Source organism: Cebidichthys violaceus, unplaced genomic scaffold, assembly GCF_023349555.1.
Source record: "Cebidichthys violaceus isolate CVI_PGR_0920_01 unplaced genomic scaffold, fCebVio1.0.p SCAF_7, whole genome shotgun sequence".
Taxonomy (NCBI): Eukaryota; Metazoa; Chordata; class Actinopteri; order Perciformes; family Stichaeidae; genus Cebidichthys; species Cebidichthys violaceus.
Window position 1 is genome coordinate 85,995 of NW_027176927.1, and position 11,954 is coordinate 97,948.

The following is an 11,954-nucleotide window of genomic DNA, read 5'->3' on the forward strand; positions in this document are numbered from 1 at the left end:
TTGATTTTTTTTTTTTTTTTTGTAAAGACAAACTTAACCCAGGGCCGTTTTCAGCACAGTCGGTGCTAAAGCATGACGGGGTCGTTATTTCTATTAGCCGTTTTTTCAAAGTGTACTTTTCCCTTCAGCTTGTCAGATTATGCATTATTCAAAGCGTTTTCCTCTGAAATCATACCGCGATTAAAAACGGATTAAAATAAGTCTATTATCGCTGTGATTTGATGTTTGCTCACAGGCACCAATGACCACGTTGTCGCCTCGCTGTTTGTTTGTTTGTTTGTTGATTCACCGCCTGAGTGCTGCTGAGTCATGCGTTCACACGTGGCAGCACACTGCCATCCTCTGGCTCAAGCAAAGCACAGCCACACACCGATCATCTAGGATGAACACTGTGATCTGAGCAGGAGACGTTCAGCCTGTTCTTTGATATATGCTGTGATATTTATCTTGGATTTATGTTAAAATACAAGATTTCACAAGAAGTAACTGATATATGATTTGAATCAAGGGTACAATAAGGACTTTTGGATAGTTTTCATGACTTTTTTTTTTAATTTTCCAGTATCCTTAGTTATTATCTGGACAAGTGTGCAAAGTTCAACTCATTAAAATAATCGTGAATAAAATGGTTCTAGCACCTTTAAGTATTTTAGAAGACTGCGATTGAAAATGCACTGCTCCTCACATGTATGGACTTAAAAGAGTAAATATATATTTCTCAATATACACTCGCTACAACGTTCTGATTCTCCGTGTTCTGAACGGAAGGCTCCACTGGGAAACATCTGTTTAATGATTAACTTGACGGAATAATGGGATCAGTTGTAGCTGATTAGGAGCGACGCGGTGGTGATTGATGGGGAAACTTCCTCAAAACAGGAAGTTGTGTGACGCGTTTCTTTCAGCTGACGACTGTTTCCAGTCCAACATCAGGAGGCTGTCTGCTTCAATCTATTTGGGGGGGAAAAAAGTTTCCAAAATGCTGTCTTGTGATGCCAGTCTAATATTGTACTTTATGATATTATATCTACCGTCATTTTTCAACAGTATGCTAAATAGTATTGAGATCGACAACACGAGGTCATAGGTCACATGTGATCTCTATTAAGGCGGACTGGAGTCCCTAAAGACACATGACCGCAGGACGTCGTCCGCCTCAGTGCTTGTGATGCAGAACATTTACATGGATTTTATGGATATTTGTGTATTCAATAGGATCACCATCAACACATTAACTCTCCTATTAAATACGTATGCAGTGTGTATGTGGAACACATGGTGATTATACAGTGGCCTTCCCACACAATGCATGTTTTATTATCTATTTTAAGTTTGGTTCATGTGACGCACTTTATTTTGTGAATGGTGTAAATGGTATTTCTCAGAGGTGGAAGTAGTGAGGTCCAGTTATCCAAGTACTTTACTATATTAAGTGAGTATTTCCAGTTTGTTGTACTTTATACTCCTAATTCACTGTGTTTCAGATGCAATATATTGCAATTCTTACTTTGAGAATTAAGATGATGATAAACTTCTCAAATATGATGCACGACTACGATATTAAAATGCTGATTAAATGATAACGTGTCAGTAAAAACAATACAATGACATAATACATATAAAAACAATCATGGCGGATTGCAACAAAGTATACATTTGATCAAATACTTCAGCACACATTTTAGGTATACAAATATTTTCAATTATTCTCAAGTAGCCTACAATATTAAAATGCTGATTAAATAATAATAATGCATCAGTAATAATAATCCAGTAAGATATTACATAATATACCAGAGTAACAATCAGCGGTAGAATAAGTAACAAGTGCATTTACTCAAATACTGAAGCACAAATTTGAGGTATTATTAAATATTAAAATGATTAAATGACAATGCATCAGTTATACAAATCCAATGACATAATATAACGATAAATACTTGTATATTATTATTAAACTCTAAAGCAGGTCACTATGGGCTGCTTTGACTGTACTTTAATCATTTTATTTTACGTTTTTTAATATAAAGAATGTTAATGCAGGAGTATTTTATACTGTGGGATTTGTACTTTTACTGAAGTAAAGTCATCTGAATACATCCACCACTGACAGTGTCGCTTTACGGTCCCGCCGCTACGTCTCTGCCCCAGCACGAGGCTGTCCAATGGGGGAGAGGGGGGGAGGAGCTCCCGTAGCATCATTCGCCATTGGTGTGTCGAACCACATCAAAACAGCGAGGAGACGACGAATGTCAAACAAGTAAAACACGGGTAAGCGCGTTCAAAAATACAATATAACTAATACAATACAGTGTACTGCCCGTGGCATGTTCCAACGGTTATGGTGACGTGACTGCGCGAAGTGCGGATTGTCCCGCAGAGCCGCCGTTGATTTTGTACAATATTTTTAATTAAATGTCAGAAATAACGCGACGACGCGGAAAAAACATTTCGCTTATTGTGTTTATATAACAATTTAAAGGCCAAATATCGCGTTCGGTGGTGAGACTGAAGGCGGTAAAGCGGGTTTCCTTCCGCCGGTACGTTGTGTTCCCGGCTGAGGCTCAGCGGCCCGTGATGACAGCGAGGCTGTGTAAACACAGCGTCCTGCGGGGCGACTGCGACTGTTAGGATAGACCAGCGTTACGTAATGCATGTTAAAAAAAACATACGTGAACCGTTAATAATCAACACGTTGGTCATTGCAACGGTGTTACATTCCAATATGTATATTATTCTCCTAGAAAAAGCTGATAGTTTAGAATCTAACATTCCTTCTGTTGCTCTGGTTCAGTCCTTTGTCTTACTTTATTCAAGTGCTGTACTTAAATACCATTTTGAGGTACTTGTACTTTACTTGGGTACTTTTCTTTTTACAGTGGTGGAGGAAGTATTTGGATCGTTTCCCTAAATATAAAGTAGCATGACTACAAAACCGTACTCAAGTAAAAGTACACGTATCAAAGTATACTTCAAGTACTGAAAGTAAATGTATATGCAAAATGGCCCATTTCAAATACACACACACACACACACACACACACACACACACACACACACACACACACACACACACACACACACATATATATATATATATATATATATATATATATATATATATATAAACTATTACTGAAATATAATTATTGATGCATGATGTATTGTGTATATCACTTGCATGTTACAGCTGGCAAAAGTGAAGCTGCTTTTTTTATTAATATTTCTACTAATAACCTACAGAGTGACTTGTGGGTGTAGTGGAGTAAAAGGTAAACTATAGCAGAAGTATGAAGTAGTATAAAATGTGTATACTCGAGTAAAGTACAGCACTGTACATGCGCCTTAAAAGTCCAACCTCGCTACAATTCAGAGGGGAATATTGTACTCTTTTACTCGACTACATTCATTTTACTTTAGTTACTTTTGTAGATTACAATTTGACATGTACAAAATATGATGCATATTTAACTACTGTTGAACATGAACACAAAGCCTGTTCTGCTTGTCGCATGTGGGGCCCTGAAGGTCCTGCCAATAATACAAAGTGTTACCGTGTAAAAGAATACAAAACTGAAGTAATATTCATTTTAGAAGGGTACTACACAACAAACTGACATTAAGCAGTGGTCACAGTCTAGTCCCTATTGAGCAGCACACTCAGAATTGTCTCTGAGGTATTATTACAACAGAGTTTCCGTCATGGACGGTGCACCAGTTGACGTTCGTTGGCCTGGAAAATGTTCCCCTGGAATCCATCCAGGTTCCGGGGTTCCCCCATTCAAACAGCCGTGTGGCATGTGGTTAGTCAGCACGACCCGCCCGTACCTATAGAGAGTTCCTCTGTGCTCACACCGTCCTTTTGTGTGTGTGTGTGTGTGTGTGTGTGCCCCCCCCCCCCCGCAGACATACAGCTGCAGCTATGGGCAAGCTCCACTCTCACTTGGCCAACCCCAAAGACGAGAGTCAGGACGCGCTGACGGCCTCCGGGGAGTACCGAGACGGCGAGGAGGACGGAAAGAACGGAGACGTGTCTCAGTTCCCCTACGTGGAGTTCACCGGACGGGACAGCGTCACCTGCCCGACGTGTCAGGGCACCGGCAGGATACCGCGAGGTAACGCCGTCTAGATAAAGAGGTGGTCCGTCACTGTGCCCATACGTACAGCCCCAGAACATGTGAAGTATTCCTCAATAACCATTACATATTCATGACTAAATAAGCACCGGTTAGTCCAGAAACAAACCCTCCACGGGTGTTATTTCTGTCTAAATGAACGGTTAAATACTTGTGCTTCGTCACGACTGTGGGTTACGGTTGATCGCATTTGATCAGATACGAGCAAAACAACCAGCCAGCTGTCATCACGTCATAATCAAATGTTGGTGCACGGAAAGTTGTGGCATGATCTTTTCCACCAAAACTGTGACTGTGGCAGAAAAGGTTGTGTTTGTGTGTTTTCAGGATCCTAAAATCTTCAAACTGCAGCGTGAATAACATTGATTCACGCTGCAGGAGATCCTGTCACATGATATTTAGTGAATCACAAGAAAGATACCAACCGGGGCGAGTTGTGCGATTCTGTAGACTAAACAGTCTTAAGTCCAGCTTTCTGTGGACACAGCGCTCGCTCTCTGCTGTTTGTATTTCACAAGAGTCGAGGCTCGACTCCTACGAGCGTTCACACCTCTGCTAGGGCGTTAAAGCGGCACAAAGTGCGACCACGTGGTCCATCTCCCTCAGACCCGCTACAAGTTGAGTTAAGAAGAAAAAGAAATCATTCAGCAGTGAGGATGTCCACACGTCCGGCTCACGTGTGCCTCCGTGAGACAAGTTTATACCAACCAGATCTAGAGTTCATATTGTATTTCCAAATATAGAACTCCCAGAAGTCTGACTATAAATACAAGTTTCAAGCCTTTATGTCTACAACACCATTCATAAACCACAGATGTAGCAAATACATAATAACGTCCAAGAGAAATACTAAATAAACAGGCCATCATGCCTCCATATGCAGGCTTTAGAGACTAATCTCCATTTTGAATCTCTACACCAGAATACTTCAGGGTTTTGAGAAGATGTTTCATGTAAGACTGAAGCCGTTAAATTATTTTTATAGATCACACACACCTCAAACAATCTATTTTCTCCTCGTTAAAAACCAGGAATCCAGTTAAACCCACGTCATGTCGTTCTCCTTCTGCACCACACACAGCTAATGAAATACAAGGAACAATGACAGTCACGCTCTCGTCACCTATCCGGCTGTTTGTTTTGGTGGGTTAAAGGGTAACTCAGGTTGTTTTCTAATCTCGGTTTGTGTCTGAGGCTGTAGCCGATAAACAGGCTGTAGTGTAAACGCTCGGGGCATTCGCCTCGCCGTCGATTGCACGTGCACTAAAAAGCGCTCGTTTTCGCCACCGATAGGCTCAGATTGTTATTCTAAGTGTCTGACAACAGCGTGGAAAAGAACCCTACGGAGGAATAAAACCTTCCTCCGTTGGTCATCGTGTGTCTCGCTCTGAGAAGTCAGGTCCTGAAGTCGTCTAAATATTCAGCCGTGGCTTTAAAACTCATTTAGTTTGACGCTAAGCTACGCTTTACTGCGCTCCGACGCGACAAACTCAGTCACACGACGCAATGACGAACAGAAAGGTAAGACGGAAGTTGTGTTTCTCTGAAGGCTCCTTTCTGAAATTTTTGTCGACACTTATAATAACACTTGAAATACAAAAACAGGCGCTTTCAGTGGACTTAATTGACGGTGAGGAGTTTCATGGAGCGATTAGTCCCCTGATGTCCCCGTTAGTCACAAAAAGTTACCCTTTAAGAATAAACTACCAGTAAAATAAATCTTGAACTTGAAGTGGGAAACAGAGACTCTTCTCAGGAGGTGTGCAGTGTTTGTAGCCGTCAAACAGCAGAATGACACAGCTTTCCTCTCCTTCCTTTTGAATAATTCAACAGGTCAGGAGAATCAGCTCGTGGCTCTGATTCCATACAGCGACCAAAGGCTCCGGCCGAGCAGGACGTGAGTCTGCCTCTCTCTGTCTGAAGATGAATGGTGTTCGCCGCGTGCGTGATGATGAAACTCCAGCGATGGACTTTGAAGTCGTCAGCCGGTTTCCTGGGTCTCACTTCTCTTTTTTTTCCGTGTCACGCAGAAAGCTGTATGTCACGATATCGGTGGCCCTGTGCCTGCTGCTGTCCGGCCTGGCCGTGTTCTTCCTGTTCCCTCGCTCCATCGACGTCTCCTACGTCGGGGTGAAGTCCGCCTACGTCTCCTACGACCTGGACAAACGGATCGTCTATCTCAACGTCACGGTGAGGACGTGTCCTAGTTGTGTTTCGGTTTAACCTTCTGACCGAGTCTTAAAGTAACTAGAATCAATATTTGTATAGGAACAATGGCTTCTTGTATGGGGCAGGAGTAATCGCTACAGAATCACTACAGAATCATCGTGTCTTTCAGCTCATTGTGTTCGCTTTTTTTTTTACTATGTTGGTTCACTCTCACTGCTCTCATTAGTGCTGTTTTTGGCTGCAGCAGGAAGCCGTTTTTGAATGTTCTGTATGTTAACCGGTAAAACACCAAACGTCAGACAGACAAAGCTAGCAATTAGCTCGTAAATACTGTGGAGAATCTAGCAGCTGAAGAGACAAATACTTCCCTCAGGGGGGGGAGTTGGTGGAGGCGGAAAAACAGACGGAACCAGAACAGCGCAGATCAACCGGCGCTGCGTTGTGCTGCCGCAGGTTTAACATGCTTTTCTTCCTCCACCCAGAGCACTCTGAACATCACCAACAACAACTACTACACCGTCTCTGTGACCAACATCACGGCCCAGGTGCAGTTCTCCAAGACGGTGATCGGCAAGGCCAAGTTCAACAACAGCTCCGTCATCATACCGCTGGATGAGCGGCAGGTTAGGGTTACAATACATTTGACTGTCCGCACGCACGCACACACGCGCGCACACACACACACACACACACACACACACACACACACACACACACACACAACATTCAAAGGACTCGGCACTGCTAAGAGAATCTATTATTAAAAAGGTGACGGAATTCTGGATTCTTTTGCTGTAATTAGCATAACTGTGAACTACTCAACTGCTTTATGAATTGTGTTTTACTACAGATCGACTACACCGTCCCCACCACCATTGCTGATGAGATGAGTTATATGTTGTGAGTATCTTTCTAGAAGTCATAAACATATATATATATATATATATATATATATGTATATATATATATATATATACCGTTTACGCTTTTGGAGCGTTTGAATCATGAGTCACTTCCTCTCTTACAGCGACTACTGCACCTTGCCGACCATTAAAGTTCACAACATAGTGGTCATGATGCAGTGAGTATGGCCGGGTTCTTTCTTTACATCCTCGTGTTTCACTTTTGAATCATAAATCATGCTGTATGTGATCTACTGTCATTATGTATCTTGGTTTTTGCTCCTTCCAGTTCAAACTAGTAGCCATCCTAAGCTCACATACATCAACCGAGATGACATAGTAACTTTCCACCATTAAAGGACTCAGAAGTGACGGTCTCACCTCGTTTATCCGATGACCTGCTGACTCGGGGGTTTGGTTTTCTCTTTCAGGGTGACGGTGACCACGTCGTACTTCGGCCACGCGGAGCAGGTCTCCCAGGAGATGTACCAGTATGTGGACTGTGGGGGGAACACCACCTCCTTGCATGGCGGCGTCCAGGTCTACCAGTAAAAAAAAAAAAAAAAAAAAAAAAAAAAAAAAAAGAAGGCAGAAGAACGAATGCGTCAAACTCTGCTGTGACCGAGGTTCTCACGGAGAACACGGGGCCCAACTTCCAGAGAGGAACCCCTTGTGCTTTTGCTCGGTCAACAACGGAACAACGTAACTTTTCTCAAACCAGTCAGGGGCTCATTCATCGTGTAATTCTAAACCGGCTCTAATGTGACGCTGAGCACACTGCTCAAAGCAGGATCTGCATTGAGGTTTATTATCATTTCTTTTCCCACCCCGGTGCCAACAAAACAGACGTTAATAATGTAATATTCACATTAATAAGACACTCCCATCATGTTTACACGGTCACTCGTTAACAGGTGAATTACTGGAAGCAGTGGCTTCACATATGATGCACTTTAACACGGTCAATAACCACAGATATTAATAAGAATGTTGAGTTCTACTACTCTATACTGCTTTTTATAAAAAAAAAAAAAAAAATACAACGGCGAACGTTCAAGAGTGAAAACCACCTCTTCCTGCTCTTTCCTTTCTCTTTTCATCTAAATTGATATTAGTGCAGTATAGATGACGTTGTATCTTATTTGTGTTTTTGGCTTCTTTATTTTCATTGGGAGTAGAGGGAGGGCGAGTCTTCTCCTTCGTTTAGCTGGCTGTCATTCGGCGGAGTGATTTAAAAGCAGATGTGACTACTATGAAGACTGCAACATGTTACGAGGAGGTTCTTTTTTAAAGGGATGACTTTTTATTTTCCTGCGGGAGCGTTACAGAGAGATGTGTAAATGTAAAATGTGTACTTTCATTTTTAGCTTTGTTTGTGTGCTATGGTGTCATTTTGCAACGATGTGTTTGCTATTTTAACCCACTCTGCATCTATAGCTTGTATCATGATTCTTGCGCTTTTAAAAACTTAACTATGACTTCCTTTTGTGACTTATTGTTTTTTTGTTTTGGCATTTTCAAAACAGATCGCTTGAAGTACCGAAACACCGAAAATGTCTAAAAATATGAATTATTTAAAAGTTTTCAGATCTTTAGTTCAGTTGCGATTGAACAGGTGGTGACCGTGGCTAAGTGGAGAGCAGGGCCGCCTTTCAATCAGAGGGTCGGTGGTTCGATCTCCAGCTCCTGCTCTACTAGTCTCATGTCAATGTGTCCTTGAGCAAGACACTTAACCCTAAAATTGCTCCCGTTGCTGCGTCTACGGTGTGTAGATAGATACTGAATTGTAAGTCGCTTTGGATAAAAGCGTCTGCTAAATGACCGTAATGTAATGTAATGTAACAGGTACGACATCAAAAGAGTCTTCGTAGGAACACTGAAATCCTAGATCCAACCCTTCTTGATGGTTGATGACGGACGGTGGGGATGTGAACGCCTCTCTGTTATCGTTACGCCTAATTTATACTTCTGAGCAGAAGTTCGATCGGACTTCAGAGCCAGGAGATGTGTTCTCAAGTACCTCACATCCTTTGACAACGACCACCAGCTTATTCATTCCAGGCACAGGTGCTCCACGTCCAAACTCTTCCATCATTTTACTCCCAGCCATGGAATTGTGCTTCTGCCGAGGTTATATGGAACTATTAAAAAATAAAAATAAACCGCCTGACCAAAGGATTTGAGTTCAAATCAAAAACACATTTCATGTTACACGCAAGCGGGGTATAAATCAGGCGTGACATCGTGACGTCTCCACGGTGCTGCTCTGTTTCTCATGCATGAAAGCTGGAAATAAAATCGTGTCTCATTTTGGAAGGTTTCTTCTTGTAATATTCTCCGTACACACTGGGTGGCGCCGAGTGGTCTGCTTAACTAGAGTGCCGCTCACCTTGCTGTTACTTCACCCTTATTTATAAATATTAGAAATAAAAAAAGATATACTGCTTTAGGATAATAGACACAAAAAACCCCTGTAAATATTCACATTTGAGAAGTTGAAGCAAGTGAACTTTGGGCAAAAATAAAAATGTTTACAGTTAATCTATCAAAACAGTTGGTGATATATTTTCTTGCTAATTATTTCAGCTTGTTTCAGTTAAATATATTGTCTCCACATGCAGCAAAATGCATTCGTAGTCAGAAAAAAACCGGAAACTATAAATTAGTTTAAATTATTTGGGAGCATAAATATGCTGATCAAACTTCATACTAATCTAATTATTACATTTTTATATTTATTGAGGGCAAACTTAATATTTTTCAATCACTTAAATGAGAGTATCCCTGATGAGTGGACGGACCAGCTGAACGACCAACAACAACGTGCATCGGCGCCACCACTAGAGGGCGCACTTACAAAAACACAAACACTGTATGTTAACGTGGTTCCTCACTACAGGCGGAGTACTCCTTAATGGAGCTAGAGGCACAAGGTGTCCCCAGTGTATCGCGGTATGTTCACATCTGCTGCAAACATCAGCTCACTTCCTCTCTGAGATCCAGGTCACTGGTTTGGACCAGAGCTTTACTGGGACACACACACACACACACACACACACACACACACACACACACACACACACACACACACACACACAACCAGTAAGCACTGCCAGTTTCCTCTTTGTACTGAGCAGTATGTTAGTGGGTGTCAATAAAAGACATATTGACATCAGCTTTATTATTATTATCTTTTACTGTCACTGCCCTCTTTGACTATACGTATATATTTAATGTTCAATTGCAACATATTCTGCCTCAGTACATATATTTTGTCCCAACTGGCTGATATAATATTAACAGTCCCTACATTGATGTGTATCACCGTTGTATCCAGGGCTGCCCCCTCTTAAGTCGCGTTAGTCCTTTTGGTCTTAGATGACTAAGACTTCTTTAGTCCGGTAGTCTTTTTTTTTAATGCTTTTTCATGCTGAGTGACTTAATTTCAGGCACATCTCTGGCAAACACAAGATGTAAACGCAGTTTTAAAGCATTCTAGGTTATGGAAGCTGCTGGGTTTTCGTGGGAAAGTTAAAAAAAAAAAAAAAAGAAGTCATTTTTCAAGCAAAAGCAAGATTTTCACATGGAAATATCTACTTTCCTGTGAGCGCTCGGTCGGTAGGTTTCACTGTGCGGAGTCCCAACGGAGAGGACGGCCACATCCGCTATTGATCTGGTTGTGTTAGAGCCATTACAGCAGAGCTTCCCCCTTACTGCATGTGGACCCAGCATTTCCTCTCACCAGGTAAAAGGAAATGATTTCCCCACATGTCTTCTACATGAACACACACAGGGTCTTGCTGTCTAAAAAAAAAATAATAACCTAGTTGGCTCCACACTGAACCTTTTTCCTGACTGTGGTTTCTCTAGTACTGGAGTGTGTCCAGTGGAGGAGAATGACATCGTGACTATTTGGCGCTCACATAATGAACGATTTAAAACAATAGACTTATTAGGCTCATCCAAGGGTCAGTTCAAACAAATTATACATCTGAATATTTCTCACTTTTCATTAGTGTTATTTGGCCGTGCGGTATCCACATCATTGAAAACTTAATTTAGAGTCTCTCTAGAAACAGTGTCCCTGTTTCTCTGGATAACAAACAAAACGTGACATAAATAGTTTTTAGAGGAATAAGCGGTTACCAAAAAACGTTTCAGTTTTCACCTGTGTTCCTTGTCTATGAGGACAGATATCTTCAGAGATATCTCAAAACCTGGACAAAAAAAAATTTAAATCTGCAATGCTTGATGTAAGTGAAACATGTTGCATTGGAACCCTGACACAGAGTTTGTTGTTTACACATCTATTTTTAATACTAACAGTAACTCTCTGTACATAATAGGTTTATGTTCAAGCTTTATTTCACTGATCATCTGATCATACGCGATATGTGAATACTGAAGTCTCCCTGTACAGTTAACCCCATAAAAATCATAAATAATGATAAAAAAAAAAACCTAAGACTTTAAGTTTTAGGATTGCACCATCCACATCTTTCTGACATATCTTTGAAAACTTTGAGTTGAAAATAAGCTCCACTTCAACTATTACTTTTAACAAAGTTTGGCTACACAGTGTGGGTTTGTACTGAGTTTATACACATTTAGTGGCTAAAAACACATTTTGGCAACTAGTTAGCTTATATTAGCTTAGCGTTTATAATTCACAGAACTCTTTTGGTTATCGTTGCTTTAAAATATAAATTTAAAGCCGGAGACAAACTCCTTACACAACATTACTTGT

The 11,954-nt window shown here is 41.2% G+C and overlaps 1 protein-coding gene across 1 annotated transcript; it reads left to right on the forward strand.

Annotated features, from left to right (window-relative positions):
* Window positions 1-2,164: 2,164 nt before the first annotated feature.
* tmem106ba (transmembrane protein 106Ba) lies at window positions 2,165-8,685 on the forward strand. The gene is made up of 8 exons (XM_068735556.1): window positions 2,165-2,271; window positions 3,907-4,115; window positions 5,970-6,033; window positions 6,167-6,326; window positions 6,788-6,928; window positions 7,156-7,205; window positions 7,333-7,386; window positions 7,639-8,685. The coding sequence occupies exons 2-8, from the start codon at window positions 3,923-3,925 to the stop codon at window positions 7,757-7,759; spliced, it is 783 nt and encodes a 260-aa protein (XP_068591657.1). The 5' UTR covers window positions 2,165-2,271; window positions 3,907-3,922; the 3' UTR covers window positions 7,760-8,685.
* The last annotated feature ends 3,269 nt before the right edge of the window (window positions 8,686-11,954 follow it).

Excerpts from the sequence above, each read along its gene's own strand:
- tmem106ba (XM_068735556.1), top strand. The coding sequence starts at position 3,923 with ATGGGCAAGCTCCACTCTCACTTGGCCAACCCCAAAGACGAGAGTCAG. Across the intron at positions 4,116-5,969 it reads CACCGGCAGGATACCGCGAG|GTCAGGAGAATCAGCTCGTG; the intron begins GTAACGCCGTCT and ends ATAATTCAACAG. Across the intron at positions 6,034-6,166 it reads AGGCTCCGGCCGAGCAGGAC|AAAGCTGTATGTCACGATAT; the intron begins GTGAGTCTGCCT and ends CGTGTCACGCAG.